Source organism: Gallinula chloropus (assembly GCF_964237585.1).
Source record: "Gallinula chloropus genome assembly, chromosome: 3".
In the NCBI taxonomy this organism is placed as follows: Eukaryota; Metazoa; Chordata; class Aves; order Gruiformes; family Rallidae; genus Gallinula; species Gallinula chloropus.
In genome coordinates, this window is record NC_140087.1 from 99073170 (window position 1) to 99100687 (window position 27518).

The following is a 27518-nucleotide window of genomic DNA, read 5'->3' on the forward strand; positions in this document are numbered from 1 at the left end:
GTGAGGAAAATTAACTCTATCCCAACAAATAACAGCACAGACCTTCAAAGGTCTCTTCCAACCCATATGATTCTATGGTCCTATGAATTTAAACTGGTACTTAATTGTGACTGAAGTTATTGCCTCATATTTGTTTTCCTCTAGTGCTATATTTTTTGGAAAAAGTATGAGGTCTTCTAAGTTAAGCAGCTTTGGTCAGCTAAAGCTTATATTCTTTTTAAGGCTGTTGCCTAAAGATTAAAGAGGAGCAGAAATTGTTGCATCCTTTTCCACAGTATGTACAGAGTGCTAAATTCCAGACAGATTTATGTTTGTGTGAAAAGTCAGTGTTACTTGGTTTTCTCCACTTTGTGTGTAGTACCCATTTATGGTACCATACTTAAGTCCAAAGCAACTGGAAGCAGTCTGCACAGAGAAATCCCTGACCCTTCTTAAAGCTGGGCTTAATATAGAATCATAGTATCATAGAATGCGTTAGGTTGCAAGGGACCTTTAAATGTCATCTAGTTCAATTCCCTCCCCCCCCCCCCCCCAATAAGCAGGGACATCTTCACTAGATCAGGTTGTTCAGAGCCCCATCAAGCCTGACCTTGAATATCTCCAGGGATGGAGCCTCCACTACATCTCTGGGCAACCTGTTCCACTGATTTACCACCCTCACATTGAAGAACTTTTCCCGAATACCCAACCTAAATCTCCCCTTTCCTATTTTAAAAACATTGCCCCTCGTCCTAATGTGTACTATTAATGTGTGAGGATGAGGTATACACTCTCCATTCAGTCCTAGAAACTGCAGGAAGCTTGACCATGTTCTCTGAGGAAGGAATCAGTGGAAATATTATCTATTCTAAAACTAGAATTCAAATGCAAAATACCAAGTGTGATTGATAAGAGACTCCGGTCTAGCTATATTTTCATACAGATAGCATAGACAGACAGTGACTTCATCTCCCAAAAACATTTTGCTTAAGTAAAACTAAATAAAGAAATGTATTTGCATATTGAAATTCAAAGTCAATTTTAATATTTTTCTATTGGAAGAAAACAGCCCTAACATGTCATGCCACTCTCATAAGAAATGGTGCTATTTGACAAATTAATGGGTAGCAGCGATTAAAAAAATGTTATCACTGCAGATGCCCCTGATGAGTACAACATGAAGTCAAATACAAATATTTGAAGGTGTGGGATTTCATTGAAAGTGCTTTTGTTGTCAACTGGATTTAATGTTGGAGAAGGAGTACCAGGATTTTGCTAGTAGAAAAATCATCAGGCAGGTTAGTAACATCATCACAGTGTTATCCCAGAGAGGAAACCGGGACCTTCTCACATTAAAAAAAAAAAAATAATAAAATCCTCAAAGCAAAATACCTCAAAATATCACATTTATTAAAGTTTTATTTTCAGTCTGAAATCTAAACAGTTTTGTTTCAAATGTCATATAGCTTATCAGCTCTTAGATATAAGCTAAACCTGCAGGGATAGTATCACCATCACCTGGCTGCTTATTTTAAAAACACTGATTCAGCCAAGTTTCTTAATTGAGCAGACACTATGGAAACTTGTCTTTTAGGAAATGAAAGAGCTGCTGGAGGTCCCCATTTACTCATGTTTTCTGTTCTGAGCAAATATTTTTAACTCTGTAAAAGACAAGCTCTCATCTATATTTGGGGCATACATTGGTTTCAGAGTTCTGACCACACAACTTCATACAGTTTAAGGAAAAATCTGTGGTTTATAAATCAAATCCACTTTCATTCAAGGACTTCGTCATTCATTTTAGTCACTGTCCTTTTTGAAGGGTAAATGTGTTTGAGAAGGTTAGATATGAAAACAGCAATCTCATGTAAGTTTTGTTTCAGGGAATATCTTCTCACCATGAAAACTCAGTTTTTCAAGGTTTCAGACACCTTCTCCAACTGTGCATTTGAGTATTACCCAATTATTTCATAACTTGCAGTGCCTTAATTGACTAACTGGAGAGCTAAACTGTAATAGCAAGCTTCATTTCTTTTTGAGAAAAATGTGTGTTCTGTGTTAGTCTGTTTAACTTCTTTGTGGGGCATGATTTTCAGACAAATTCCTGTGGTGTTTTATTCAACTTTTTTGTGGCCTTCTGCAACTTAATGGTAGTCCAGCTCGTGCAGTAAGGGAGTTATCTGATTCTTATGTGAATGTCAAAATCCAAAATGAAGTTTCCAAGGTCAGTCTACAACTCAGTGTCTCTAAGTGTATCAAAGTGGCATATTGGGAAGAATCAGCACAAATTAGGCATGCTGTTGCAACCTAAGAGATGCTGTTTATTGATGAAGACCAATGGAAATTAAGGAACAGACTGTTATATTCTAAGAAACTTTCATTATGTACTGAACAGAAAGAGTTTATTCATAATAAATTACTGCTTAGTATAGTCTCATGGTGGCAATCTAATTCATGTGCATGTAGTCCTTTTACTTGCATCCTATTGGGACAAACAATAATACAAATATTTTATGCAAATATTAGCTATTTCAAAGCTCACAGAGTAGGAATGCTTCATGGGAAGTTTGAAAATCCTCTTTATTATAAACATGCAGTTCAAGACATTCAGTAGTAACTACTATATTTTTATTGATCAGCTACTATGACTGTTGATCAGCCTGGCTACTAATAATACTTTTTTTTTGATTGTCAAAAAACAACAAAGAAAGGTTTCACAAAGAAAGGGAAATCAATGTATACTAGTTCCATAAATATTTTCCATGAAGCCAATAATATCCAAAGGTTAAGGGTGGTTAATATCCTCCTTAAAAATGTGTAACTTGTTAGTGGCTTTCAGTGAAGAAGAGAACAAAAGCATTGAAGCATTAAGACTATTCATTTGATATTATTCAAAATCTGACTTGGATAAGCTTAAATGCTTTAATACTGCTACGGGGTATTCCCTCTTCATGGTATCTCCAGCAGAGTAACATGAAGAGCATAGTGGGCCTGACTAAAGTCTTTCAAATCTGGTGTGTTATCTATATCACTGGATAACAGCAGATGCCTAGAAGAAATGTGAGAGTATAAGCATACTTTCCAAGATGCACCTTCTTTCTTCTACATATGTACTCTGATAGTTTCTTTATTCTTGTATTAATTTCTCTTTTTTGACTCTTATTTTTTTCAACATATTGCTTGAACATTCCACCTACCCTGCAGAAGTCCTCCTGAGTCCTAATAGGTAGCTTAGAGCCCATTGTTATATGTGCAAAACTGGCCATTTCTTGGGCATGGCATTACTCTACATGTGTCAACATGTGCTGGTGTGGCCACACCTGAAGTATTGGGTGCAGTTTTGGGTGTCCGGACAATGCACTCAGTCCCATGCTTGGATCTGACTGGCCCTGGGTGGAGCCAAGAGTTGGACCTGATGATTCTTATGGGTCCCTTCCAACTCAGGATATTCTATGATTCTATGTTTCTATGGAATTAATTTCTCGGTATCACGAAGTCTTTATGCAGCTCTTCACACCTCCCTTTTGTAAAGCAAAGCAGGTGAAATGGCAGCTGAAATTCAGTATCTCTTGTTGCTATCAGGCCACTAAATGGCCAAAGAATCTGGAAAAAGACTTAACAATTAGAGTAAACAGTCAGACCTTTTCCTTGCCCTTTCTTTGATTACTAATTATATATACAAAGTTTTGCCTTAGAAGGCTAGAAATATCAAATTAATTAATAGAGTTCATTAAGAAGATCAGTCAAGAGTAAATAATAAAATACCTTTACCAAATAAGTATTTGAAAATGGAAGGAAGGAAGGCGGGAAGATAGAAAGAAGGGAAGGAAGGTGGGTGATAGAATCAGTGTGTGTGTTGGAAATTCAACTAGTGTTAGAGTTGATCTGGTGTGATATAGCTAGTGAAGACATGCCAGCTTGTATCAACTTAAAATCCATGAAGTGTGACACAAAGACAGTTGGCTTGAAGAGGGCAATACTGAGATATATCAAAACTATTTAATAATGTGCCTGTTTTGTTGACAACATTTTCTTTTAGAAATGGCACCTAGAGGAGATTTGGGAGATGCATGTGAGGGTGTCTCATGTTCTTCAAGTGCTGTGGTCATAATTTGGCTATACTTATATGTGTGACCTCTGATGCTCTTTTTCCTAGCACTAGTTGTTTTAATAGCCTACAAAATCAACAATTTATAAATTGAAACACGGAAAAATACCTGTTATGTCAAATGGCAAGAAACAATATTTACTTACTTTTTAATATTTTTATTTATAATAGATATTTTCTTTCATCACCAGATCATAACTATAAACTATACAGTGCAGTGAATCACAGAATCACAGAATCATTAAGGTTGGAAAAGATCTCCAAGATCATCTAGTCCAAATGCCCTCCCCAGCACCTATATTACTAACTAAACCATGTCCCTAAGTACCTCATCCAATCTTTCCTTGAACACCCTGAGGGACAGTAAGGTACCACCTCCCTGGGCAAACGGTTTTAATGCCCAGCCACTCTTTCTGTGAATAAATTTCTCCTAATTTCTAACCTGAACCTCCCCTGGTGCAACTTGCAGCCATTCCCTCTTGTCCTGTCCCTAGTTATCTGCGAGAAGAGGCTGAACCACAGCTCACCACAATCTCCTTTCAGGTAGTTTTAAGGAGCACTAAGGTCTCCCCTGAGCCTCCTCTTCTCCTGACTAAACAATCCCAGTTCCCTCAGCCACTCCTCATAGGACTTGTGTTTCAGACCCTTCACCAGCTTCATTGCTCTTCTCTGGACACGCTACAGGGCCTTGATGTCTTTCTTGCAGTGAGGGGCACAAAACTGAACACAGTATTCAAGGTGCAGCTTCACTAGAGCTGAGTACAGGGGGATGATCACCTCTCTGGTCCTGCTGAATATGCTATTCCTGATGTATGCCAGGATGCCATTGGCTTTATTGACCACCTGTGCACACTGCTGGCTCATGTTCAGGCAAGTGTCAACCAACACCCCCAGATCCTTTTCCTCTGTACAGCTTTCCAGCCATCCTGCCCCAAGCCTGTAGCGTTGCCTAGTGTTGTTATGACCAAAGTGCAGGACCTGACACTGCCATGTTGAACTTCATCCTATTGGCCTCTGCCCATCAATTCAACCTGTCCAGGTCCCTCTGGTAGCCTCCCAGCAGATCAACACTGCCTCCAACTTGGTGTCGTGTGCAAACTTACTGAGGGTGCACTCAATTCCCTCATCCAAATCATCAGTAAAGATATGAAAGAGGATGGACCCCAGTACCAACCCTGGGGAACACCACTTGTGACCAGTTCTCAGGTGGATTTAACTCCATTCACCACCACTTTCTGGGCCCGGCCATCCAGACAGTTTTTAGCCCAGAAAAGAGTGTGCCTGTTCAAGCCATGGGCTGCCAGCTTCTCCAGGAGAATACCGTGGGACACTGTCAAGGGCTTTGCTGAAGTCAAGGTAGAGCATGTCAACAGCCCTCCCCTCATCCACCAGGTAGGTCACCTGGTCATAGAAGAAAAGGCTGGTCAGGCAGGACTTGCCCTTCATGAAGACATGCTGGCTGGACCTGATCCTCTGGGTGTCACTTTTGCTCCATAATCTTCCTTGGCACCAAAGTCAGGCTAACACACCTGTAGTTCCCCATGTCTTCCTTACGACCTTTCTTATTGATGGACATGACATTAGCAAGTTTCCTGTCATCTGGTACCTCTCTGGTTGCCCATGACTGCTGATAGATGATGGATGAGTGGCTCAGCACTCAGCTCCCTCATTACACTTGAGTGGATCCCATCTGGCCACATAGACTTGAGACAGTCCAGTTGGAACAGTAGGTCTCTTAACTGTCAGTTGTGGAGGGTTTATTCTGCTCCCTGTCCCAGGCTTCCAGGTCAGGAGGCTGAATACCCCGAGAGTAACCACTCTGACTATTGAAGACAGATGTAAAGAAGGCATTGAGAATCTCTGCCTTTTCCTTATCCTTAGTGAACCTTACATGTATTTTCAAAGTATGTTAATACTTTTCTGTAATGTTGTAAGAACATTGTTTGCATGGGCTGGATGACTCCAGCTGACAACCATACCGTGAATTACAGAGCTTCTTCAAGTATCGGTTACAATGACACAAAGAAGCTATTATGGTTACTGTGTTATAGCTGAAGCATGAAACAGCATTTGGCTGGCTGTCCAGCAAGCCACTGTGGAAAATTTAATTTTATAGTTTCTGCCACAAGAGCCATATGTTCAGTGTTTTTCATATACATATGATCATATTCCTCCCTGAGTAAGGAAAGTTGTAGATAGGAGGGTGAACTGGGAGTTAGGTACACTAAGAGTGTGACAGCAGCAAGAGCTTTCAGAATTTCAAGAGTAAATCATGCATCTGCAGTCTAGTAACCAGTACAATGTTGATTGAATTAATAATTCATAGTTGGTTGTATAAAAAGTGTGGTGCTGGCAAGATTTTTTAATCTTAGGTACAAGAATATTTTTAAACTAGTTAAAGCTTGTTGTATCTTAACTCCTAATTGACTAGTCACCAAAACTAAAATAAACATGTTCTTTTCAAATCACTGCTGTTTTCTTTACATTTTGTAACAGAAATGTGCCTGTCAGATGAAAGATAACACAGCACTATATAATGCAGTCTGATATTAGTGAAAGCTAACATTTCACAGTCCTATCCTGCTCTTACTGATAGCCATGCTGAGTCTCCCAAAGGCATATCCACTTCCATTGAGCCATGCCAGTCATTTCCCTCTCAGATTTTGTCTCCTTCTGGAAGTAAGCCAGATGTGTAATGAATCTGTGCCTGTATGTACAGAGTTGATCCTTCTCTTGCTGAAGCCTATAGAAACCTTGTCATCACACTCCTGGACATTTCAGTAGTCAATTATATTGTGTTACTGTTCAGAAAGGATCAACCTTTTCCACTTCCCATCACGCCTGTATCTGAGCTATTTTAATTAAAGTTAAATCCCTTGATTATCACAATTATCAAATGTTTTGGTTTAGTCCTAGGTAAAGAACAGAAAATGTTCTGGTTTTACCTTGACCAGAAAATTACTGGTATTGGAATACTTACATAGGAAGTGTCTTAAGTAAATCTTCTGTGGTGGTACATAGAAATTGTCCTAGAGAAACCCATCTCCATGTTGTTTTGTGGAAGCAGTGACTACAATCAGAATAGCTCACAGGTCTGAGGGCAACTCTGCACCACAGACCTGGCATTGACATGGCAGTTCAGCCTACATTTCACCCACCCTGGTAGCTTTAGCAGTGCTAGCATGAATATCGTCTACTTGCTGGGCTTCTGGCTCCATTTCCTGTCAGTCATGCAGGCTCCTGAGGATGAGTCAGTGATGTAGAGAGCTTTTTCTTTTGTACAGTATGAACATAACAAAGTATTGCTTGTAATATTCCCTCAAAGGGTAGTTGTCTTCTACCTGTTTCAAATATGCCTTAAGCATTAAAAATGCCTTTGAGCAATCAGGTCAGAATGAGTCCCTGAGACACTACTTGTGTGTTGTGGTGTACAAGCAGTATGTGACGGCAGAAGCCAGATGAAAAGGCCTGAAGGAGCAAAAGTTCAGTTTCTGCAATTTCATATGCTTCACCTCACATAAATAGTTGAATATTTGGGTGATATTTCAATTTGGTATTTCAAAACAGCATCCACCATACTTCTATAATAAACAATTGCATGGTATAGGCAAACCAGCTCTGAGTAATCTCATAAAGTGTTGCATCGTTAGGAGGAATAATTTCTTTAAATATGAAATAGCATAAATATCCTCTTACATGTTTTACAGTTCCAATTTTTACTATCGTTGAAGTTTCTTAATTAATTTGAAATCAATTCACTGTGTAAACTTTTATTTCAGTAATCCATCTGAGTCATGTGCATGGACTGAATAATAAACAGAAATACTAAACACACTATTTTAAAAGTGTTATTCTAATTAACTGTACCTTAAAGGAAACATCAATTGCGTTTTTGTTACAGTTCACGTTACTTGCCATTATTTGCAAATTTAAATAATTGCTTGAAATATACACAGTGGAAAACAAAAAAAAATCTAAATAATTGCCTGAGATCTACACAGTGGAAAATGTAAACCTGAAATATTATATTTAGCATGGGAGAAATAAAACCTGCTGTTATGTACATATAGAAAAATACGGTTTTTTTAGTCATCTACCCCAGTATGAAGTGGGGACACCGAATCTGGCAGAATTTTGGCACCCACATGAATTGGTGTAGGTAAGGCCGAAGGATTTGGAACAATGCAGAATCACACCTCCAGTTACACAATTGTGTTTGCTACTGATGCTATGAGACAGTGGTTAGCTACTCCATTCTGAATATCACTGTGCACAAAAGCCAGCTACTGACATCATGACTCAGGCACAGGAGCTGCATCGTCCTCCATTCCATCCCATTGCCCCATTAAATTCAGTAATTACTTTAATACTGTGCAAACATATTAGTAAGATACAAAACATAAGGTACTAAATTTCCTGTGGTTAAGAGTATTAGAACACATCATTTCAGTTCCAGTCATGAATGTCTCAGGCAGCTGTACTCTGAATTTATAATCTCTGGGGAATATGTATCCGTTGCGTCATTCCCATCCTGGTAATGTTAATGAATGTCATAGTTTGTATATATTTTGTATGTGCAAATTTATTAACATCAACAGTGCAATGAAATCTCTATTTTTACACATATACATGTTGTCATGCTACCTATATTTTGATTACATTTAACTTTGCCAATGCTGTAATATTGTTTCCTATGTTGTATTTTTCATAGGCAAATTTTTTTTCCTTATATGAGCATTATACAGGACAGTAGCACCCATATTCTGATTTATATAAAATACAAACCTAAATTAGAAACACAATTATATGTATAGAAATAACTCTCTGTTGAGAAGAATATTTCATAACTCTTGCAGTAGATCCATAGAATAATTTTTTTACATGAATTCATCCTGTAAAATATCTTTGTATTAACAAAGGTGTTCGTCTAAGCGCTAAAATGTAATGTAATGTCATCTGACCTTTCTAAATTCAATTATAAAAATAACTTTTCCATCTTTGAAAATGAAACTTCTCTAATGACTGTTGAAGAATTTATTGCCACTCATTCTCTTTCCTCAACTTATGTCTTTGTAATCTAATTTGGAAGATAGTATTTGTCCTTAGTTGATGTCAGTTGCCTCTGCACGGGTAACTAAAGCACAGTGAGCTGAAAGGTTTTGCTTTAAATGCAAAGAAACTGTGGATTGAAGTAGCAGAGATGAACAAATCTGAAACCTTTTCTGGACAGATTCTATGGTCACACCGAGACAAAAATGCTGGAAAGCCTGCTAGATAACAGAAGTGATGCACAAAGTATTAACTGTCAGGGAAGAAAAGGTACTTGAAGTAGACAATGCTCATGGAGCAGTTACAATGCGACAAATGGATCTTTCCCGGTTTTCAGAATTGGGCTTTTTGACAGTGCACTCTTTTTGTAATAGTATAAAACCAAACTACTTGGACTGAGTTACACTTCTCAGCCTTATGATGTAGGCATCCAGTGACAAGGAAGGCCATAAAAAACCTGCTGTAAGGCCCTGATATGTGAGGAAGACTGTCAGTGAAGTGGTCTGGCAGAGTGGCATCAATAAAAAATGAAAGTTAAAGTGACAATACTGAAATGATCAGGTTTGGTACAGATAGTTATCCCATGTATTGCAGGAGTCTGGCAGAAGTGAAATAAAGAAGTCCTCAGAGTAGCTTGTGGATGGTTGAGCTAGTCCTACTCCAGTGAAACTCAGTATGGAATTTGGTTTACTGTCTCAGTATTTCAAAAATAACTAAATCAGCACTTACCTTTTATTTACCTGAGCTATACCATACTCTTTCATTCTACCAGCTGTTGCTAAGCAACTGTAACAGTAACAGTGATGTTTACCTAAAACCTCGACTTATTTTACTTTATTTTAGGAAAGTAAACAAATAAAGTCCACCCTGTCTTCAATGATCTCCATCTGCAGAATGAGTTTACTGCTATGAAGGACAGCTTGTTTTAGAGGGCGCTAAATCTGCCTTTAGCTCAGCATTTTACCATATAGGATCTTTCTTTCTGTAAAAACCTTTTTCAACATCAACTCCTACATGTTTAAAATCTGGTTATACAACTTGCATTGTTTTCTTTTTTTTAATGCATTTTCTTTCCCTCATTATGATGAATCTTAAAAACAATTGGAATAAACGTGAAGGAAGTACTAAGAGAATTCGCAGAACTTCACTGGGCTGAAATCATTACTTTTGAAGGAAAACAACTTCATATAATCTAGTTGCTTTTAACTAAGAACATATTGCTTTGTCAGAAGGAAAGACTGTCAAGCTGTAGCCTTGAGAGAGCGATTACGGTATTTTTATTTTTTTGTCTCTAGTAGCCAGTGGCACTGAATTGATGGTGTTGTAGGCTGATTTTTAAAGAAGCATTAAAAGCCCTTTTAAAAAACCATTTTTTCCTGCAGAGAAACATATTTTGCTGCATTTTATTTCCCCATTAACTTGTGTGAATACTGATTTATTGGTATTTTTGGGCATTCCAGTATTGAAAAGAGAACATGAAATATCTTTTTCTCAATTTGTAATGGCAGCGTAATCCAGCTGATGTATATTATGCATTTCAGCATTGAGAAATTCATTAAAATAAAGAAAAAAACACTTCCATATACCAGCAATTAAGATGTTTTGCTTTGGTACACAGCAAAGCTACCATTACGGCAGGATTTGTTTCAGAACTTCTTGCTGTATAGTAATATTAATCTTTAACCTTCAGGACAATTTAATTTCAGTTGGATGCTGGAATAAGGCTCAAATATACATAGGAAATTGCATACAAAGCTATTGCGTGACTCTCAGAGTACTAATCTGAGACTTTAAAAACACTAGCTTTTCTGTTTCATCAACACAATCAATGAATATATATCCTGCAGCTTAGAAATAAGGTCTGAATTTAAAATGTTTTATAGACTGATGAAGGTACAGTCACTTTGTAAATGTTTGCATCTGAATTTCAGGTTATTACATGCATTCAAGCATTTACCAACCGTCTATCTCATGCGAGACATACCTAGTGAATGTCCAAGACTGGTCTGACAAAAATTGCCGGGTTTGAATGGGTCTGTATTTAAAGGAAATCAATCTAAAATTTGCAATTTAACTGCCATTTTTTTCTCTGTTTTTAGCTCTAGCTGTCCACCTATGGAATATTTAACAATTCAGAGGCAATCAATTGTGTTAAGAAGGGTTGAACTCAGCAGACAACAGTATGCAAGGCTGCCCCATCTACATGGCCCAGATGCAGGCAGGGGCAAGGCTGTGCAGCTTTTCCCAGCAGGCACACACACCCAGAGCACACGTATACACTGCACACATATGTATACATATAGCCACCTACACAGAGGAGGATATACTCAGCACTCATATGAACTCAGACCACACCAGTGGCCTCATCCTGTTTCCTGTCTCTCGCTGAGCAGGATGAAATCCATCCTCACACGCAGAGGACTGACCAGGACTCCTCTGGTTCCCAGTAGCCACTTTGTAGTGATCTCAGTCTCGGAGAAACTTCTCTCAGCTCCTCATCCACATCACCTGCTCACTAACTTATCCAGGCAGACTTTAGCCAGTGCTTGCACACTCACTCCCTTACTCACTGACTCACACACCAGAGCTGGCTCCCCATGCTGCACTGGAGACACACTGGCTCTGGCCCTGATCCTACCAGGCACTGACACTTGGTGTCACTCATGGGTGTCTCCCGGGCCACTGGCACCCAGGCACATGCACCGTCTGGCCCATGGTCCAGCCCAGCTGCTGGTACCCTGACCCACACTCACCCCAGACTGGCACCACCTGCCTGTGGGGACCCTACAACCCCTGGGGGGACATGGCCAGAGAGGCCACCATTTATGCAGGACCCACTCTGTCCCCTTGCTCTATTTTCCCACAGTTGTTCTTCCCCAAATTCCCACTTCCAGTTTCTTCTTTAAACTCTCCTTAATAAGGCCTGTACAATCCCAAAACACTTCCCCAGCATCGCAACACCACCACCACCACCTCTGCTAGTCTGGAAGGAGATCTGGAGCTGCCTGTCTTGTCCCATGATGATGGGTGTCACACCTGGACACGGACACTGAGGCTGTCCTGGGCCAGCCCTGGGAGGCCCCAGAGAAGGGTGTACATTCCACTGAGTCCTAACTTTGGGTTCTCACCTGCCCTTGGGCTCCCTGTGCTCCTCTAGGCAAATGGACCTGGGCCTACAAAGGGCTGGTGGCCTCTGAAATGGGCCTGGGAAGAGCTGGGACATGGTGGTGCTTGGAGTTACACGTCTGCCATTTGCTCTCTGTTCTCCTTTGTGGGTGCATAGATGAGATTTTTATCATATAACCTAATAGATCATTATTAATTATTTCAGATCAAATAATTTTTGAACAATTTCTCACTAAGTATCTTGAACTGTTTTGGTCAGGGTCCTGCAAAAGTATAACATCAGGAGTAAATTTACACTGTTCTCATGTTACATTGGGCTGAATATATTTAATATGATTAAATATATGTAGTATTTCAGCTTTGTGGCATCAGGTCTCCCTAAGATTGAAAGGCGATGGTGGGCACAGCAAGCAGACACTAGTGCAGCACAAGCAGCCGCTTTGCGAGATCTTCATGCTGTTGCTGCTGTCTGGTGTGTACTTCGGTTTTGTCAGCACAGACAGTGGTTTGCGTTGTGAATAAATCTCCAGTGATACACAAATTAAAAGCAAGTTAGTACTTTCTGATTTGGTTAATTCCTTTTAAGGGTGTTGTGAGGTTTATTTAACAATTGATTTTTAAATTTACACTTAAAGTAGCCAAATGCCCTCTAAAACATTCCTCTGAAAATAGTGCCTTTACTTCTCTGGCCATTGATATTTCTGTTCTTGATTAAAGTTAATTTAGGCAATAATGATTTTATTGGGTAGTGCAATTGTCAGAAGATATACTAATGAGGAAGAAGTGTTAGGGCCCAAAGCGGGGCACAGCCAGTTGGTGGCAGGGCCTGGCACAGGCCTGCAGGCCTTGGCTGCTTTGGGAAGGGCCAGGAGCTGACAGGGGAAATCAGTGAAGGTAGCATATTAAAATACAAAAGATAACTAAAAGGTATGGCTACAAAAGGGTGTGCAACTACCTAGTTTTGTCTAACAGCTATCTGTGCTCCACCATTTCAACTGATGGTGGCAATAATTTAAATCTGTGGTTACCTGTTGTCGTTCAAATCTTTTTTGTTTGTATGTATACATCTTTGCACTGTCAGGAACATTGGGTTTTTATGTTAAAAGTAATATTTTCAAAACTGGTGCTGTCATGAGCTTTGCTGCTTGAAGCCTCCTAAGTTGTGGCTAATACTTATTGCAATACCAAAGTTCCTGCAAGTGTGCATGTACATGACTTAGTACATAAGGCTGAAATCAGTGTAAATAATCTTCAACTACAAGCCAAGGGCATCTGTTTTCTTCAGTCATATTCAGCCTACATTGTCTACTGTGTTTACATTCAGCCCAGCAGAACTAACTACTTAAACTCTGCTGATAATATCCTTTGAATATTTTCTTGCTGGTATGTTCAGATTCTTTACTTTGTTGGCACTTTCTGCGATTAGGGCATACATAAGAATCAAAATATTCTTAATCTCATCAGTATCCTCTTACTTGTCTGTCGTGTCTGTGCAGTCAGAAACTGAATTTTTTGTGGAATATTATGTTGCCAACTCCCATCTCATATTCTGCCACCTGTCACCTAGAAGTCTTTTTATTCCTGCTCTCCAAATATATCCTCCTACTGAATCACTCTTAAGTGATTTGATGCTGAATTTGCTCCTTGTCAGAGGTGTGACATTTGACAGTTCTGACGGTTTGAGACTCATATATATTGATAAAATAAGTATTATACAGATAGCAGCTGATCCCTTTTTCCCCAGTACATCTCTGTTAGCATGCATGTTTTCACTGGGCAAGAGCAAACCTGGAAGGATGTAAGTTTTCTGGGCCTGCACAGATCTTAAAGTGTTTTTGAGCATTGCTTAGACAGATCATCTTTGCAGTTGTGGGTGTGCTGCAATGAGAATGCTAGGAGCTAACTGTGTATTAAATTTCTTCTAGGATTTTTATTGGGGATTGTACTGAATAAATATGTAAATTAAGTATGTATTTAAGTAATTAGTATATATTTATATATATGCATATAAATTTAAGAGCAAACATAAATAGAATTTCACAGCAATAATTTTACTTTATGCTTCTCCTTTGCCTTGTGTTTCCTGGGTACAAAGTGAATATGCACCATGTTTATGAATAGTTTCAGAACTGGAGTGAGATAGATATCTATATCTATCTGCCATATATATTTGTATATATGTGTATATATATATATACACACACAGGATAGCAAAAGCAAACTGGAGAAAGAAAAGGCTGCAGGTGGTAAGCAATGCTTAAGTTAAACTGGGGTAAAAAGTTGGCTGTCTGGTTTATCATGAGAATTTTTTTATTTATCAAGAGAATAATGCCCAGTGATCTGAATCTATGGTGAAGGGTACAAAAGACCTTTTGGAATAAATCTGGGAACAATCATTGACAGTTGCAAAAACTTCTTTGAGTAGGTAGCAAGTGCCTGTGTGAGCAGGCTGGTGGGCTCTGGCCATTTGGGGATGGTAGGGCTCACCTGCTACCCCATCAATACTCAGTTTTACCTTAAGCCAGCTGTAGGATTCCCTAAGAGATTGGAGAGGTAATTTGCTTGTCTCCCTGGAAGTCAGAAATGTAATTAACATATTACAGTTACAGGTGCAATTACATATATTGTGTTAAATTCTTTATATACCAGAATTACAAATTTCTGCTCCTAAGAGGTGGTCCTGTCTTTGGTAGTTTTTAGACAAATTGCGAACTTGCACTTGATAGCTCTCCTCTTTCAAAGCAACCCCCACACACTGAGTGGTACGAAAGTTGCTGTGCAGCATGGCATGCAGGGTATCCTTGATTTAAACAAACCAATTTCTCTATGTTGCTGACATGAAGTAGCTCATTAGAATACTAGGTGGGTTCTGTTTTCAGAGCATTATTTCTGTAGTAATGAAATTATTTTAAATTTCTTGTGACACTGGTATGACATTTCCCCTGTGTTTGTAGGAGTAGGAGTTCAGTGCAAAACATCTGCAAGAATGCTTGCAAGTTACATAGCTGAAACTTTCATACTAAATTCATAGTATAATAGGTGCCTTCTTAAGGAATGTTCAATAATTCCAATGTTTTATTAATGTGAATCAATTGGTAGATACATTAGAGAAGATTTTTACTTTAAAGGTTTTCTGAATCATCATAGCCTTTTTATCTTTTCATTTGAGTTTGTGTTATATCTGAAATTTAGTAGAAAACGATTACTTATTGGTTCTTTGGTTTTAGCAGCAAATCCCGTTTATTAAATCAATTTTATTAAGATTTAGAAACTTCCCACAAGCGTTTGACAGAACTGCTCTGAAACATTCAGCTGCTGGGAAAATTAAAAATAAAATTGAAGTCTGAAATACTTTTCTGGTTTAGGTGTAACAATAAAATGCTGGGATTATACTTGTTCTGAAGTGCTTAAAATGCATGTAATACTCCAAGCATTACAGTGCACAGAATGTCCTTAAACTTTTCTCTGTTCAAATATTTCATTAACACTTCTCTCCAGCCCTGAGTCAGTACAACTACTGTGCATGGCATTAACAAAATCAGGGAGGAAATTAGCAAGAATGTGCAATGTAAGTCAAGGTTTCTTGCTGAGGACTTCCTGTTAATGAGCTCCCATACCCTCACAAGGTCTGTAGGATGTACAAATGTACAAACTAGGCACAAATGCCTGCTGAGTAAACCTTTAAGTGTTATTTTCTAAGAATACGATAAATAAATAAATAAATGGAACAACACTTCCCTGATCATAATACTTATGGCACTAAAAATGTTATACCACCAAAATTTTACTGGTTTTGAAGTATAAAAATCTTAATGTTTGTTGCAACAGAATGCATAATAAATGCATGTCTACTTTTTTATCTCTGTGTTGAAATTATGTTTGGGAGTAGCAGAAACTCTAATACTCCAGTATTTCTATAAAGTCTTCATAAATGGCATTCACCAAAAATCTCTGAACACTCTCTGACATTAAAACTGTCAGTCTGTTGAATTTATGGCATCGAGGCTAATGCTTAAATTTCACATTTAGATGAATAAGTCATACATTGTTAATACTAAATAACCTCAAATAATGATTCATTGTATAAAAGCATGGTAGGTGTCTCAGAAATTCCTGTGATGGGGCTTTTGAATCCAGAGGGAAGAATGGCATAAATGCAATTTTATTTGCTGCTTGTGATCTATAAAAGTATTATAAAATTAACTTTACCTATAGTGACTCATGTAAGAATATATACTGGGAGGGGGGAGAAAACCACCAAAATATCCATTTTCTTTTCTTCTATTTCAGGTCAGAACTGTGGAGGCTTAGTACAAGGACCAAATGGTACTATAGAAAGCCCTGGATTTCCTCATGGTTATCCAAATTATGCCAACTGCACATGGATCATTATCACAGGAGAACGTAACAGGATACAATTGTCATTTCATACTTTTGCCCTTGAGGAAGATTTTGATATTTTGTCAATTTATGATGGACAACCACAGCAAGGCAATTTAAAAGTGAGGTAAGGTATCTTTCTTCATTTTACTCTCTCTCTCTTTTTACCTCTCTTTCTCTCTCCTGAATATGTGTTCCCATTATATGTTATAACTATGTTGTGTTTCTTTAGTTCTTCCCCAGCCAAGAGCATAACAGTGCTCCAAGATCTCACATCAAAAGACATTAGTCCAAGTTTCCCATCCTTATGGCCCTAGCTTCTGTACCAGTAGCATCAGTCACACTTCAAATTTGCACAGGTTGACTTAAGTTTTGGTAAAGGCCCTAAGCACAGTATTATCCCACATTGCAGTAGGTTATTTTTATTTATCTCTATCTAGATTGGCCCAGGGACCCTTTCCTAAAGGCATCTCTCCGCAGTTTTTGAAAGAACTCTTGTTGAGATCACACTTTACTTTTCTACCATGCCTACAACATTTGATTCAGAGGGTGGTATGCTGCTCATGCTAACATTGTCCCAGGGTTTCTCACCAAATGTGGCACCCAAGGCAGGACGATACAGCAGTTTGTGAGAGGCACAATCTCATTAATGAGTGTCTTGCCAGATTAAATCCTTTGGGTGACTGTTGCCTGCCTTGCATATGAATTGAGCTGGTAATTATTTGACTTGCCAAAACTGAAATTCAACTGTAAATACAATTATTAAGCAATTAAGGATCTTTAAAGGTCAGAAACTGTCTTATATGTCCAATGCCACTGAGGACAAAGAGGCTTTATGGAAACTTTTAGATCATGAATCTTTTAATGAATTCAGATTTTGGTGCATTAATTTCATAAGTCTCTTGGTTTCCTTGGTCATTTGCTGCCCTGGACTGAAGAGCTGGAAAGCAAACATTGCCATTGGTGCTGCTCTGTCAATTTCTGTTCAGGAGTGAGATTTATGGAGCACTGTAAAACAGCACTGTCAGTTCTGTTGTCTGATTACTCTTTTACATGCAGCTGATTTATATTATACTGCTAAAACAAATGTGGGAATGTCTCCAATTTGTGCCACATATTATTTGGTATCATCATGTATTTTTGACAAGAACAATGTTCTGATTGATTGTTGACTCAGTTCAAAAAGTTTTGAAAACTGTTAAAGTAATACACAGTTATTGATGCTTGAGTTGCACAGTGTATGTGGTTCATTTACTTAATTGACCTTTATCACATTTATACAAGGATTAGTATTTCTTTTTCAGTCAAATGCATTTATTATCAATAGCCAACACACACCCTTGTTTTACACTAATCTGTTAGTAGAAAATTGTTTCAAGGAAGAACACCAGCTGATGTTCCACTACGATTGGCATAGAAGACAGAAATTTCTAAGTATGATTTTGATCCCACTAAAGTCATTGTAATTGCCACTGATTTAAGTAAAAGAATTTCATTTCCAACTTCCAACAGTGAAGCAGATACTTTATTTATCCCTGCTTCTATTTGCCAATTAGTTGCCTTCATAAATGGTACTAGAAGGAAAAAAAAAAGCATTTGTTGGCTTAGCAGCATGCAGAGGCTAAAAAAGCAGAATTTGAATGACGGGTTTCTATTGACATGCCTCATACCCTGTGACAGACCCTTTGTTACACAAAGCACATTCGCAGGTGTACCCCTCTACAATTGCACTTTTCAAGACAATTCACTCAGTAGATATTGGAAAATTATAGTCTTGTGTTTTTTTGGCTGACAGCATGCAAATGCAAGAGAGCATCTTGGAACTGCTTCAGAGTATGCTTTTTTTCCCATAGATAAAAATATTCTAGATTTTTGGTAATTATATTTTTTTAGCCATCATGCAAAATCTGGAGGGTTTCCTTGAAAATAGCTGTGTAACCATATAGCTCTCACCAACTATAATAATTAAGTAATAGTCATCCTTAGTTTGTATGGTGTTTTTCACCTGCTATAGCAAAATTGGATAAAAATGAATACTACATTCAAGTAGTTTACTGTGCTGCCTAAAGGATCTTTTAATATGCTAAATGTGCACTGGGATACTTTTACTACATATTGATTATAAACCCCAAACCCCCAGAAATATATATAAAATATATTGAAATTAAATGGGAGGGGAATAAATTTTTTTAAGGTTTTTGGGTAGAGGAAGAAAAGAAACAGGTAGTTGTAAGACATACACAAACTTTTTCAGTCAGTTCTTTATTAAACCATATGCAGATTTAAAGGATAAATTGCACATGGTAGTAATCGTAGGTAACCTATGTTATGAGGAGGTTGAAAAGTACAGTAGTAGCAGGAAGAAGAATGTAAACAAAAGATAAGACACCACAAAGAACTATTTTTACGTCTTCCTGTTTTTCTAAATAAAACCCCACTAGCATTCTATCATTCTGCATAATTACTGAGATCCGTGGTCCAAAATTGTCCTTAAAAAGATTGCTACAGCTGCTTTATTTTTATCACTGTAGAGTTCACAGAAGACAAAACAGGATTTGATATATGTGTGTAAAAAACGAAAAGTGAAATTTAAAGCCTAAAGCGACCTGTTAATGATAGTGCTTTGTACAGTACTATAGTCTTAATTGTATAAACAAACATAAAGTTAGATAATTAATTTTACTGTATATTGTAACCAAAACAGATGTCTGAGTTCTATGTTATTAGAAAAAAAACACCATATCATAAAGCTTAAGTATTGCAATATCAGTTGATGGGGAAAGTATTCAAAATGCAACCAAATTCTAATTAAGCTGGAAAAAGATGTAAAATGTTTTTTTTATGTACATTTTAAATTGTAAAGGAGTTTTCATGTGTTACACACAGTTAACCATCAGAATGCAGAATTCATATGGATGAATTTTGGAGAAGGGATGGAAGTGTAGTGCACTGAGACAACAAAGTTACCACTTAGCTTTATTCATTGTAGATTGTTTCCCTAAGAGTTGCATTCAGCCATTCAGTATAGTTCAGGTGCTAGCAAATATTGATTTTGACTTTTTTCTTTGTTGTATATATCAGTTGGAATAGTAAATGGTAACATTTTAAAATAGAAATAAGAAATATATCAACAGGACATAGGAAGTAAAAACACAGGCCAGGTCTGAAGAGGCTCAGTGTATAGACAGATGTGAACTGAAAATACTGTCCTATTGACCTTTGTACTGCTGATAGATACGGTTACCTTTCATGAGCAAGGGAATTCAAACCAGACATTTTGTGAGTTTAAAAGCCATTTCAGGCCTGGTTGTACTAGGTGCCTATCTAAATGCTCATTTATCTTAGTCTAAGTCCTTTTACAGTGTAATTTTCCTATTTGTAGAATAAGGATTTCATAGGGAGGTATGGGGAAACTTTAACAGGACTGAGTAAATAGAAGTGTCTGTATCAAAACAACTGCTACTGAAGAGGTGGTCTGGGGTGTAAGTGGGGTGTTAAGACCTTGAAATGCAAATGGTACAAACATGGTGAACTCAGATTTCTCATGTGCGATTTCAATTTATAGCCTGAGATTCCACATTTTTTTCTACATCAAATACAGGTAAATGCTGTAAGCTCTGTGTTGCAGTGTCTGGCAGTAAAAGTTACTTTTTCAGTATCACACTCTCAGTTTACTTAAGAATTAGTTATGGAAGGTCTGTGCAATATACTCTGGAATAATATTTTCCAAATAATCAATCTTTAAGGCATTCCAGAAAAACTCTTAAAAATGGATTCCAAGCAATTTTGTCTTCTTTCTTACACAGAAAAACTGCTAATTAAATTATATGCACTGATAGGAAGGTTAAAATATGCAGACATAAATATTCTTTGTTGTGTGTATACACAGCTGTCAGTTATTTTGGACATACATATATGTTATATATGTTTTTTGGAAAGTGATTTTAAAATGTCTGCTTGCCTTCATGGTTCCTCAGGCCTTCTAAGCATTATGTAGATTACTGTAGCCTAGGTAATAATGTAATAGATGTGCTTGTTATTACTCACATTAGTTGAAACTAATGAGTTGTTTTAATGGAGCAGTAATGCAATTGATGGACATTGCTAACAGAGCATGCAACAAAATAAAACTTACGAAATTTTCTGACAAGAATATATGGAATGTATGTTAAATAGCAGAATGTTCCATCTGCTTTTTTGTATCTTAGGGAAATTATAGGAATTCAATTTGAATTCTTCACAGAGTTCTTTTTCCTGTCTCCAGCAAACAATAAACCATGTTTATTCTGCACTTCATAATCCAAGCATGGAGATGAAAAATGTTCAGTGAACTAATAGGGCACATATTTGCTATTAAATTAATATTATTATTTTATCTTAACAAACCCAAGATTCATTATGTATTTAGCATGTTTTAAAATTTGATTTGTTTTTGTTGTTTTTATTGTTTGTTTCTTTCTTCAGAAAATTATTTCTGTCTCTAGGATCAAGAGAACAGTAAGACAATATGGTGATTGACTTTCCTATGGAACTGCTGATACTGCAGCAGCACAAGCTTTGTGCAGTTTACAGTTCCTTGTTTTTTTTTTTCTTTCCCCATGAAAATGTCGTATGTCTTTTTTAAACCTTTTTATTACACATAATTTTCTACAACTTGATTTCAATGTCTAGGATTTGTGTGTCTGTGTGAGCTGGTGATTTTATGAACACAGTATAGGAATGAGTATAGTTACCACCTTTTTCCCAGGTGAAGCTAACCTAGAACACAGCACAAAGTAACAGAAGCTGAGATAGCATTCAAATTTGTAAAACAAGATGTGGTTTAACTGAGGACCATGCAGCCACCTGCTCATCCCTCCCTCAACAAGGTCATGGAAAGGAGATTGAAAAAAGCCAAACTTTTGGCTCGAGATAAAGACAGTTTAATAGGATAACAAAGGTAGATGACAATTGCTCACCCCATGTGGCAAACCCTGCCCCTGATGCCCAGTCTGTTTCTCATCAGTGGAAATGCGGGAAGCAGCTTCCAAGTAGGAAGCTGAAAAGTACCTGGTTTAATGTAGACACTGCAACCACCTAGCAACAACTAAAAACATCAGTGTGTTATCAACATTATTCCCTTACTAAATCCAAAACACAGCACAATATACTTTCTACTAGAAAGAAAATTATCTCAGCTGAAATGAGGACATAAGGCTATTGAATAATTTCAGCAGGATATTCTAGTATTTTGTACATCTACAAGAAGAAGACAACTATTATTGTATGATTATGCAAATGGCTTATTGAGTTCCTGCCAGAGACATGCCTATCAATGACTATTGTTTCCCTTTTTATGTTAAATCAGAATTTTGTTGGCTTTTTCACCTATTAAAGTATTAGGAAGAAGAAATAATTTATACTGAAGGGGTAAAATGTGATTCATTGCATATTACATAGCTATTTTAGGAAAGAAAGGAAACTGTGACCTGACCAGCTAAATGCCCACAGCAAAAAGAGCATGCAGTGGAAGGAAAGATAATATATGTGTGAAGTACCTGTGGGTTGAAGCTCATATATGGCAATTTTTTTTTCACGTGTGGATAAAAGACAAAAAACCTATTCCCAAAATGTTTAACTTTCCAGTTTGAAATCTTAATCTTTCTATTTTTGTTGGCAAGCCTGACAACTGAGGAGATTTTATGAAAAATATATTATATATGAAGTCAAATAAAGTCTGCTTGCTAACAACAAGCTACTTCACCAAGAATTATCGGCCATATTAATTACATGTTTTAGGCTGATAGTAAATGCTGTTCAACTATAAAAGAATAAAGTGCTTATGTTTTCCAAAAAACATGGAGCATTGTTTGAAGTCCCACCTGAGAAAGCAGGTCAAAGCAATGCATGTTTTTATACTGCAAAATTCTGCATCACTTGCTTAAAATTTTCATAATGTAGTTCTTTAAGTCAGCACATGTTTCTGTAGAAAATGAATATGACACCACAACATGTGGTTGTGCTCAATTTCTTTGTCCTCTGTAGAGGTAGATTTCTTTTTCATCTGAAACTAGCCCTAGTAAAACTTCAGGGAATTTGCAGGTGTTGCTTCTTTGCCTCTGTGTTAGGTAATCTTGCTGTTTAATAGCTATACAAACAAAGGTGATTAGAGGGGATAATAAAAAATTGGTATACAAACACCTTTCTAATAAAGTAGAGAAACATTACTCAGTATTTAAAGATACCCCACAGCAAGATAGGTTATTCTACATTAATAGCTTCTAAGTGTTTCACATTACAATGTTTTAGAGTAGATCTTTGATTTCAGATCAGAGATGCACATCTGTCTCCCTTGTTATTAGTTACTACATGTGGATATACTACAGATCATTACTTATTCGACTTGAAAGAATCATATTTATGGTCATGCTAAGCCAAACACCCGTGCATGACTTGATTAGTTATTTTACAATCCAGAACATCTTGGGTATCCATTATCTAGTATCTAAAGTCTTCAAAATGAGCGTGGTGAGGCCCTGGCACAAGCTGCCCAAAGAAGCTGTGGCTGCCCCCTCCCTGTCAGTGTTCAAGGCCAGGTTGGATGGGGCTTTGGGCAACCTGGTCTAGTGGAGGGTGTTCCTGCCCATGGCAGTGGGGCTGAAACTGAATGATTTTTGAGGTCCTTTCCAACCCAAAGCAGTCTGTGATTCTATGATACTTAATTCATTAATTAGAGAAGAAATTATGTTACAGGACTGGTTGTTAAGTACATCAGTGTTAAATCCAATAGAAACAACACAAAAACTGTTCTTAAAACTTTTAATTTTCAACAGTTAGATTTGAATGGCAGTGAAAGTTCCATCTGTACATTTAAAATAAACCCATAGCCACAAACAACTAATTTTAGCAGATTTTGTTTAGAGTCTTGCATCACAAAACAGCAAAGCACGATTTAAATTGATAATTAAAATAATGAAAAACAGGGGACACTTTACTCCCACTTATCCAGAAATATTTCTTATTGAAATATTTCTTACTGGGGTTCTTTGAAATATGCTTGCAGCTATTAAAGTTTCCATTACTCAAATCATAGCCTCCTAAATAATGCCCACAAAAATGGCCTTAAAGTATGTATGTTTATATATCTGTGTTTACATTTCAACACAACTTTCAACTGTTTATACCACTCTTAAAATATTATAGTGAGGGTTGAGTTTATTTTGTTTTCCCCATGAAGTTTTAAAGCAACTTTCAGAACTTTCTGTGGCTTTCACTGAGTTTATTTGTTGAATTCTCGAATGACAGAATGATGGTAGGATTTTCTCAGTCACCCTTTCCTCACCTCTGCAACTGAGCTACGTTATTTACTGTTTGGACAAGGAAAACCTTTCATATTCAGAGGCCTCATGGACAGAATATGAATAATATTGGTGGGTACATGAGATAAGGATGTCAGAACTAATGAATAATGGGGGAAGGGAAAAGAAAGTGGGGGATACCAGAAGGAACATGTTAAAAAAAATGCAGGTGTGCTAAACCATGCATTTAGGCACGTATACCTAATGTAACTCCTGCACTGAAAGACTGTAATTTAGTATCAAAATTGTCTCTCCACCATGCTTACTATATGTGTCATGTAGCTCAGGACTGGTTTTGGCCTATGTCATTGCAGAATATATAGCTGAGCTATTAATTCTGATACAAACTATATGAGTATGGGAAATGTAGTTAAAAAATCCCCATCTGTAGTAGAGCAGATGTATTATCAGTGACAGGAAGCAAATTTTTTTGTGTAAAATTGGCAATTTATTTAACTTTGATGCATCATCTTACAACCAAAATAGCCAGTGACAGGTAGGTTAGGGAATTTACTTGTTAAGTATGAAAATCCAAATTTAATCTCCTGATTTACCTGATTGGAATGAAGGACTTGATGGGAATGTCTCTCTCAGTCTTACTGTGTCCTTTTGGACTTTGTTTGACTCTGTTTGACTTTATCCAAATAAGCAATCAGTTACAGCATCAGAAAAAAAGCAGCAATTTGGTGCCATACTCCATTGACTAAGGATTCTTTGGGAATGTCAGTGAGACTGATTGCTCCTATGCCTTTTTCAGGTAAAGTGGAGGCTTGAACCAGAGTGGGTGTCCTGGCCACCAACCTATAGACTACTGTATAGTTGTATTTGTCTTTGTTTTTTGTGAAAGACTGTGCAAGACCTGATGTGTAATGGTAAAATGGATTTAAATACCACTGTTGCGTTTTTTTGTGAGGTAGAGAAACTTTTGTGTTGTGTAATACCTGCAATAACTCCTCAATTTAAAAATCCTTTATGCCCAAAATATATTGCATTGTTCTACATGAACAAGTCCGCTCTTGAAGTTACAATCTTACTGTTGCTTGTTGAAAGACCTAGTCTAATGCCTTTCACAAATGCATTGTGAAAACTTCTTGCTAGTCACCAAATGAGCTTAAGATGTTGGAAAGCATGTATTCCAAAAATCTCACTGAATATTTGTTGCAGTAGTCCATTCTGTGTATTGATCTACTTTTCCCACAGAAACAGACAATTAATTTAGTCTACCCTTAGTGAGCATCTTACCTAATCACTCTCAGCTTCCCTGAGAGTCAGTACAAAGTAACAGGCAATTTTAGAGCAATTTAGATAATTTATGTTACTCAGCAATTTTAGGCTAAGATTAATTATAGCATAGAAATGCTTATTCTTTTCATAGACGATAAAGATGTGCTTCTGAATAAATTCTAAAAGATATTTTTCCTGTCGGTGTGGAGCTGAAATAAGCACAGCCCATGCTTTTCTTGTGTCTCCTTATTTTTGAAAACCAGGTGCAACATGTAAAAGCTACCATGAAAAACTTCCTATCTCAGCCTTTAATCCAAGGAATGCCATTTTATTGGTCTCTAACTTAGACTGTACATACCAAGGAAATCTGGTAAACAGTTCTAAGCATATGAGAAGCTGCTTTTTCTTCTTCCTACTTCCTCACACTACATTCTCCTTAATCATTGCGAAGGACTGTTTTTGACTGATATGCTGGTCACTATATCAGAACAGGTGAGAATGAGCTTTTTCATATATTCTTAAGCAGGGTTCTATGTCCAGTTTATCTAACTTCTAATATTTATACTGTATTTAATATATATATTTATCTTCATGCTAAAAAATACACAATCACAAACACATTTTTTTTTTACAGTGCAATAATTAGCTTATTTGTGGTGGGTCATAGCCCCTGAGCAGAATAGGCAGATGTATGTTGGAATGAAAGTACAATGTTACACACTGTAGATACTTTGAAGTACTTCCGAGGGAATGTCCACAAAAACACCTAGGAAGACTAACAATAAATGCATTGCTTTGAATGTAACGCATTAATTATTACTTCAGTTAGGTGAGTCACCATCCTAGCTTTCATCAAGTTTTATTTTATTAGAAAACTGTGTAAAAGTTAGTTATGCCCTTTCCAAGACTGTTTGTATCTCTCTTCATTCCAGATCCATCGGTGTGGTCAAAGTTAGATGAGCTTCTTAGGGCAAGAAGCTTGTCTTCTGATATTGATGTTAAATGTTACATCCAGTATGTCGTAATATGTTCAATGGAGATGAAACAGAGAACGGTTAGCTTTATTTGAGACCACTGTTCCTATGTTTGGTGGCTTCCTGTATGATAAGAGAGACTTAATATGCAGGCTCTCTGTCTCAAGGCTTATGAACACATACCCTGTTAAGGAGCAAAATCTAAGAGATACTGGCATTTCAGATTTATACTATCCTTTAGTGTACTTCAAAATTATAACAGTTTGGGGTTATAATTTTGAGAGCTTCCCTCAGAACTTTTATCAGAAAGGAAAGTGAGACATGATCCTTTCTTCAACTATGGTGATGAGGTAAAGATTCCCAAGAGAACCATGTAGTAATTTTTCCTGGACATCTCTGTAAGGTAAAAAGGATAGACATCCCATTGTCCCATAGTTTATAGATTAGCCATAATAAAAATGATTAAGCATTTAATAAATTAAGATTTATTAAACATTAAAAATACAGGGTGTCTATACATTCAAGTTCCTGTAAAATTAAAGCAGCAATTATTTTGTGACAATGAATGCAATAATTGGTATATATTTTTTGAAAGTCTGCCTTAGTTTTTTTCACTAAATGGAAGATGGTTATCCATTATCAAACAACAGAAATTAGAAAAAATATTTACTTTATGATGAAGGGGCAATACTTTTGAAACAATTAATTAGGATAACTTCATGTAGCGAGCGATGAAGATTTATAGGGAAGTTTATGTAAACAATCATAGAATTTATAAATTAGAAAATAATTTTAAAAAGGTAAATATTCTTCCTTTTGTTATGACAGGAATGCTGACTAGGGAAAACAGTGATAATGAACAAAAATATGTTTTAAATAATGTCCAAGGCATTAATACTTTGAGGAATTCACTCCATTGGGTTTTTGTTAGAGTACAGTTCATGTGTGATAATAGATACATGAGACAAATACGAGCAGCCAAGTTAGAAGATGTCAAGGGAAATGGTAAAGTGACCATACAGATTAGCCAAACCACAATGTTAGGAAAGAATCATTTCAGTGCATATATGTGATGTCTGGGTTCATATGTCATGTCTTTTAAAAGCTGAGATCAGTTAACAAATAGCATAGTTAATTAATTAGATTGCTAACTTTCATTTCAGAATGTTTTTCTAGGAAGCTATGAATCCAAATAGTGGTGCTGCTGTGCATATATGAAACATTGGACTAATCACTTTTGTGTGACACATAGTTTTATTTACAAATTATAATAGGAAATAATAAAGATAAAAAATAATAGAATGTATGTTTTTCTCTTAGATTTGCTTTTTCTTGAAAGAG

General features: G+C 36.9%; 1 protein-coding gene across 1 annotated transcript in view; it reads left to right on the forward strand.

Annotated features, from left to right (window-relative positions):
• Nucleotides 1-27518, forward strand: part of CSMD1 (CUB and Sushi multiple domains 1) — a gene marked incomplete at both ends in the record, with an annotated part of 1089811 nt that overhangs the window by 209196 nt on the left and 853097 nt on the right. The window contains one exon of the mRNA XM_084261313.1: nt 16553-16769. Coding sequence (XP_084117439.1) covers nt 16553-16769 — 217 coding nt within the window. The remainder of the gene's footprint in view (nt 1-16552; nt 16770-27518) is intronic.